Source organism: Etheostoma cragini, chromosome 5 (assembly GCF_013103735.1).
Source record: "Etheostoma cragini isolate CJK2018 chromosome 5, CSU_Ecrag_1.0, whole genome shotgun sequence".
Taxonomy (NCBI): domain Eukaryota; kingdom Metazoa; phylum Chordata; class Actinopteri; order Perciformes; family Percidae; genus Etheostoma; species Etheostoma cragini.
This window is the reverse complement of record NC_048411.1, coordinates 25,787,277-25,794,383: the sequence shown is the minus strand read 5'-3', so window position 1 is coordinate 25,794,383 and position 7,107 is coordinate 25,787,277. Positions and strand designations below refer to the sequence as shown.

Genomic DNA, 7,107 nt, shown 5'->3' with positions numbered 1-7,107 from the left:
ATTGGAAATAGTTTATTGAAAGATTGTAGGCTTACTGGTGGACAGGAAGGAAGGTCCAGGTAATCAGGCTGGTACTGATCCAGGTAAAGGGGCAAAGTTACAGAAGCCCTAAAGAAAAACCACACATAGCAAGAAAGAAGCATAACAACTAGTCTGGCAAGAAACGAATGGAACTGGGTTGAACTGCAGGGTTGATGAGGAAAGTGGGAGCAGGTGTGTGGATGGGTGGGGCTGACAGGTGAAAAGAGGAAAAGTCAGAGGGCACCTAGTGGATGGACGAGAAATAGTAATGAAGGCTTCTGGGAATAAGGGATGTAGCTGGAGACGAGGGATGGAGAGACAGACTGAGAATCTTTTAAAATGCATTACACAAGGGGTCCCATATGGTCTTGTGGTTAGGATTTCTAGTTTTCACCAAGGTGGCCTGGATTCAACTGGTTGTATGGGAACACAGTTATACATCTGTTTTATTGAACCAATTTTTTTGTCCCAATAGCTGTGCTTTAAGTGCAATGACAATAATGTAAATTCAAACAAAAACTGGACATGAGAAAATCAACAGAGTAACAGTCAAAAGTGTCTTGTAATAATGGCAGCACTCTACAGCTGTATGAACATGACTGGATGTTTCATCACCAAGCAGGTCACATGAACCACCGATGGTGGAGCACGGAGGAAGCAGTGAATCTTTTTCCTGCTGTTGCAACAAGAGTTCAATGCATGGACATGAATTACAGGCAAACAAGTCTCAATAAGCCCTTCAACTTCAGATGTAATTGTCCTGCAGCATTTCACAAGAGCACTTTCACCTTTTGAGATTTTGTATAGTTATTAACAGCCGCAAGGTTTTTCTAACTTTATCAGGTGTTGAGTCCCAATTCAATACTACATGCTTATTGTGCCCTGGGGGTTATGTATTATGTTCTTTTCACTGAAACTTTAATGTTTATTGTCACTGAAAGTGGAAATGATTGAGGGACATCCAGAATCCAAGCAAGCAATTTGCTCGATAGAACACAACAAACACAGAATTTACCGATTTATGTTTGTGCGTATGAATGGAATGCGGGCAAAAAAGGGTGGTACCTAATGCTGATTTATGCTTGTGCTAACAGATAATACTGATCCCATTGTAATGCATGTATGGGCTGCATGAAGTGGGAAAGGTATTTCTCATGAAACATAAATGCCCTGATAAAGATCCACCTCTGGGAAGCATCTGAAAAGACAAGCAGTAACATTTTGGCACGAAACAAAACAGAGAGGAGGAGTGAAGAGACCGTTGACCAGGCACGCGGGAGTCTGGTGCCAACTTTTTCTCCATTTCCAGTCAATGAGCACCAATCCCACTTTCACTTTCTATGCAAAAGCTGTATAAATACACCTGCTGCTCTCCTCCGCCACAGCAACACCTTCACACTCCTGAAGAGACTGAAGCAGCTAACCTTAACTAAAAGCTACAAAGAAACAGAGACATGGCTTCTCGAATTGCAGTTCTCCTCCTGCTGGGTGTCATCTGTGTTGGGTTTGCATCAGGTGAGATTTGCATTAAAAATAACACGTTCATATTTCCTAATGCGTTCAGTGCAGGTGCATGGGATGTTTTAGTTCTACATTTTCTGACTCTTCTACCATCTCTGATGAATTTGTTTCTCCATCTTCCTGCAGCTGAGATTGTGGTGGACTGCTGTCTGACGGTTGCTGAGAAGCCATTGCCGCTCACAATCATTCACAGCTACACCATTCAGGAACGTGGAAAAGGATGTGAAATCAGCGCTACTGCGTAAGTAAAAGTAGTTAAATATTCACATATATCTAGGCAAAGGATAGTTCTTTTTTCCAGATACTTTGCTGGATGATCACAGTAGCTGGTTTCCCTTATTTTTGTTGCAACTGTGACCCCATGGAAAAAAAACAAGTTTTATTTTCCAGTTCTGCAGTCTGCAGTCTGATCTCACTTCTCTTGTCTCTCATCTGCTTTTACAGTTTCATTACAAAGGTTGGAAGGATACTGTGTGTCTCCCACCCCCGTGATAAAGCGTGGGTGAGAAGTCACATTAACTATCTGGATAAGAAAAGATCTCAGTAAAATCAGGTAAATTATTTTTTTTTTTGCTGAGGTTGAAAAACACCTAAAAGGTTTCTTGCACCTTTTTCATTTTTCTGACAGTATACTGTGGAAATCATTTCACAAAGAGTTTAACTTTAGCATATTGCTGCACTTTCTTTCTCCAGGTAAAAAGAGGAGAGGCCTCTGGGAAAAGATCGCTGAAGAACAAGGGGGTCCGACTCTAAACTGAGAGCTACAGATGTCAGAATCACTTCCATTCCTGTTCAGAGTCTCAGATGATCACACTGTGCTGTAGAAGAAAAAAAAGGAGGAACTAACATGCTATTTTATTGTTATTGTAAGACTGTACGGTGCCTGTGAAATTCAGTATGACAATCTGTTTTCTTATGATCATGTTCTCAAATTTCAGTGTATTTACAGTTTGCTGTGTTGTGATATTTGTACAAAATGTTGAGATAATTTGTTTGTCAAATGTATGTTATTATGTTGAGTGATTCTAAAATAAAGTGTTATTTTTTGTAATCTCTAGTTGCCGCCTGTCATTCAAACTGAAACACATGACTGCATCCACTGCAGACTTTCTCTAAAAAGTATGAAAATATGAAACAAACGTTAAATCTTTCAGATTTTACGACCTTTTAAATAGATGCATGTACTTTTTCAGCAGCACTATGTAATTCATGTTCTTAGTTTCCAAAATGGTATTTAAAGTTAAACAGATTTAATCTTTGTCACAATGCAGTGAATAAGTAACAGGGATAGGACCCAAAGGCATTTGAACGCAGGCTGGCAGGATCAGTTCTGTGATTTATTGAAGGGACGTAGCCTTACTGGCAGGTACAGACAGGCAGACACAAGTCCGGGTTAAAGGCACAGTTACAGATGCTTTTGAGCAAAATCAAATGGCAAGAAAGAAGCACGACAAATATGATCTGAGAGGCTGGTGATAAGGGAATGGGATGGAAGTAAACAGGTGGGCGGGGCATAGTCGATCATGGCTGAAGAGGAGAAACAGAGAGACTGACGGGGAGCATGCTCAGGGTCCATGTGGTTTAGTGGTTAGGATTCCTAGTGTTCACCCAGTTGGCTTGGGTTCAACTCCTGGTATGAGTACAAAGGGATCTATTTGTACTCAATTTCTTTATGTTTTCCAAAAGTGGACCTTTTTGCAATTTTCCTTCATTTGTATTATTCAAATAATTAATTTAGTTTGTGTTAGATTGCTACATATTACGTGCCAGCTATCCACAGAAGGGGTGCCAGATAGGGGCTTCAGTTTGGTTTTGTTGATTTTTATTTGGGAGGGGGGGATTTGAATTGTTTGCCAGCATTATTTAAAAGACACTTGTTAATTGCTATGCTGTTGCTATGTGGCAGTTGTGGGGGGGTGTTTGAACCACCCAAATGTCCCGTCTACAGGCCTGTAAGTACTGCTTTTGACGAGCGGATGAGGTTCCGGTGGGGTGAATGGATCAGTGCCAGGTGTGCGGAAGACCCAGGCCAGCACGCCCCCAAACCGGCTGCCGGGGGAGAGAAAGAGGGAGCGCACACACGGACACACGCACTAGACAGTGAACAACAAGCATACTACAGATGAGGACAAACAAAACAAAACATACACAATCACTCGCATACAAGTGTCACGGCTGGGATTCGTTACAATTTAGGGTTGTTTACTTATTTCTGAATATTATGAGGGAAAGAGCAACCGTTAGTATTAATAAACAAACACTTGTGAGAATAAGCTGTTATTGAAAGCTGGAAACAGGAAGTCCTAACTTTATTTGACCTTTTTACAACAGGAGAGAGCACAGAGCCCCAAACTGTCATCAAGGCCAAAGAACAAGCCTCCCAATGGACAAGAGTATCCTGTGCAGTTTCCCACAATGCACGTGGGTCTACTTTAGGTCACCACAGATCAGACAGGAATAAGCCACAACTCCCTGAGTATCTATTTAAATTACTGTCACTGCAGATGTCCCTTTTAAGCACAACACAGCAAAATACACTGCAAAGTATGAAAAGTGAAAGTACTCATTGTCATTGTATGATATTTTTGTGTTATTGTATAATACATTTAGTTCATGTCATTTGAATGTTGCACTTGGTTGAAAGGAGCTTACATTTGCCAGCTGAGCTGAAACTGTGTTGTTGTTGGAAGTGTAATCAAGCAACTCTTTGCTATATTGTCAACCATATCCACTGTATGAGGTGATGATGTCTCAAAGTTGTGATTATTACTACTTTATGTACACTGCATCAAGTGGACGGTGAATCTACTGTAGGTTTAAATACCGGTGTATTTAAATTTAAAACTTTAGTGCGTAACCTTTTGTAATTAATGAGCGTCCATTACATTCAAGCCATTGCCATATTAGTTGCTACAAAGAGCTGATCAGCTCCACAAAACTTTCTCTGTATTTCTCTGTAGGGCTGTGTTCAGAAACTAGTGTCGCTTCTGACACTTTTGCACGCAGAAACTCAAGTGAATGTAAGAACCTCTTCTGAAGAGTCAATCATGTTTTTTTAAATCCGCCTCGGCTAATGCAACAGCAAAATCACGGAAGACTTGTATCACGTGGACCTGTCGACAGTGTTGCCATTACTTAGAATTCCTTACGGGGGCGACAGAAACTACGCACCATGGCTTTAATTTCATGTGTACTGCATTTCAATCAAAAAACAGGACTGAAAATAGATTTCTTTTTAATTAAGCTACATGACCATTGAATTTGACCAAAATGTTCACAAGACAGCACCTTTGGTATGTTAGCACAGCGATTGTTATAGACAAAAAGATTCCATTATGGTATTCAAAGCCACATCAGGGAAGGTAAAACATGTCTTGTCTTGTCAGAATAGGATGTGGGTATGTAATGATAGGCTCACTCTTGAAACAATCAACAAGTACTACTGTCTGACAACAATTTAGGGCCATCAACTTTTCATTTTTTTATTTTCCCGTAACTGCTCCAGCGGGGAAAGTCCGTGAATGTGAACTCAGCAGACAGATATGGCATAAATCCAACTAGTGATTTACAAGAAAATGAAAGTTTCTCTGTAAATGCTCCATTGGCACTTACAATGTGTGGCTAAACAAACGTGTGTAAGGTTAGTCCTAGAAGTTAATGTGATAGCATACACATGGAACAATGGTTACTTTTATGTCAACACAAAAAGACCACAGTTGTCAACTTCCTCAGCAAGGGGGAAGAGAAAGTTGCTCTTTACAGAGAAATGTGGTGGTATTAGCTTCACTGGAAGCAATGTTTCATCAGTGATGTCACTCATCTTTCACATAGGAATAACTTAAAGGAAAATTGTGCAACAAAACAAGTGTTTGTTCTTACTTTGGGTTTGGATGTGTTGGCTAACAGAGGGTTTACAGTAGATTTAACAGATTAACATCAAATGCAATGGGATCATACCCGCATTTGTGTGATAATCTTTTTCTCTGATGTTTTCTGCAAAGACTGTTTATGTTATGTTTGTAACCACATTAAAGTGACAAACCACCTTATCTCGGGATGAGGAAATGAGAATTGCTGGTAAAGATATACTGTATGCATGCATACTCACTGTATATCATACATAAAGCGTGTTGTTAATACAAGAATAAGTCATTTTTAATTTGATTGATTTTTAATTTAATTATATAAGAACAGTGTTTTTCTTTGCGGTGGCAGCAAAATCTTGCTGAAGAAATCTTCACTTTCTTTTGGAGAGCAGCTGAAGGAATGAACAATTTTTCATACTTTAACATTTAATCCAATCAAACTTTCCCGAACCTCAAACAATTGCTGTTTCAATTCAATAAGTGAACCATACACAGGACACATAGCTGTGTCCGCTGTCAACTTCCTGCGCTTTGTACAGCCAATGTCAACGGCCTTAGTATGAAAATATATCATACTTCTTTTACACAGAAAACGTTAACACCCAGGCAGCGATAACATTTCTGCACTTTTGGCAAAACATAATTTTTAATAGATGGGGAATATGTAAAAAATAAAAAATAGTGTAACAAAGTTCACACAAGAGCACAAATAGGAACTCTAATAGGGATCATCGAGGTTCATTTGCTTCTCATAGCCAGATGAAATTTTCAGGCCCTGGGACCTTTAAAAGGGAGCCACACTTGAGTTTACAAGCATTGCCACATTCCATATCGCCTAATCATTAATCTCACTGTTGGTGATATCTGAGAGAACGCCGACAACATTGAACTGTGGAGCGGTCACTTGTATTTGCAGCTGTAAGAAGAAGAAGAAGAAGAAAAAGAAGAGTTTCTTGAAAACTGAGTAAAAAAAAACTAAACAGTTTTCTTTCATTCAGTATGCAGTAAAACAATGGAATTCTTTATTTTGATCAATAATAGTAATAGTGTTAGAAGAGTAGTATCAGTATCCTGAAATCAGTTAAAGTCCACTATACCATATCTCATTTGTGGTTGTTTTCCCAGCTCTGCTTTTTTCGGAGTGAGAACGGAAAAACAGCACTGAACACTTGTTTTTCATATAAGGCAACTCCATCCTTCCCACATTGACAGAGTTTTGTCTTCAAAAATACTTATAGTAGAAGCCATAAATATGCCAAAAGCTCCCATGTGGCAACTACTAAATCATGGTTTTTATTCATTTTAAAGGCTTTTCTGCAATTCATGCCATCCATTTGGATATCAGTATAAGCCAAATGCCACAGTAATGATTATGTGTTCGTTTTGCAGCTTAATATAAAGTATACGTCAGTGTAAATAAGAGGATCATGGGTGTCAGGTTTAGTCCCCAATTGCTGGTATTTGTGCAGAGATTAGAGAAGTGTTCCTGTGACCTGGAGGTGGCCCAAAACTGTTTCTGTTACCTTAGAATAGGAAGGTCAGAAGGAGTGCTGGGAAATAAATTGTGATCTGCTAAATATAGACAAGAAGAGGTTTGTTTTGTGTTCCTGTTGGGAGGGGGGGGTTAAGATGTAGGTTTTAAGTTCGAGCTTCTCAGTTCATGATGACTCCTGAGAGGATTGACCGGGTGGCCAGAGGA

The 7,107-nt window shown here is 39.6% G+C and overlaps 1 protein-coding gene across 1 annotated transcript; it reads left to right on the top strand.

Annotated features, from left to right (window-relative positions):
- The first annotated feature begins 1,329 nt into the window (after positions 1-1,329).
- LOC117945445 (C-C motif chemokine 19-like) lies at positions 1,330-2,368 on the top strand. The gene is made up of 4 exons (XM_034872935.1): positions 1,330-1,536; positions 1,669-1,783; positions 1,987-2,095; positions 2,236-2,368. Exons 1-3 carry the CDS (start codon positions 1,476-1,478, stop codon positions 2,087-2,089), a joined length of 279 nt encoding a protein of 92 aa, XP_034728826.1. The 5' UTR covers positions 1,330-1,475; the 3' UTR covers positions 2,090-2,095; positions 2,236-2,368.
- Positions 2,369-7,107: the final 4,739 nt, after the last annotated feature.

Coding starts and splice junctions, on each gene's coding strand:
- LOC117945445 (XM_034872935.1), top strand. CDS start 1,476: ATGGCTTCTCGAATTGCAGTTCTCCTCCTGCTGGGTGTCATCTGTGTT. Junction 1,537..1,668: donor CTGTGTTGGGTTTGCATCAG/GTGAGATTTGCA, acceptor ATCTTCCTGCAG/CTGAGATTGTGGTGGACTGC. Junction 1,784..1,986: donor TGTGAAATCAGCGCTACTGC/GTAAGTAAAAGT, acceptor CTGCTTTTACAG/TTTCATTACAAAGGTTGGAA.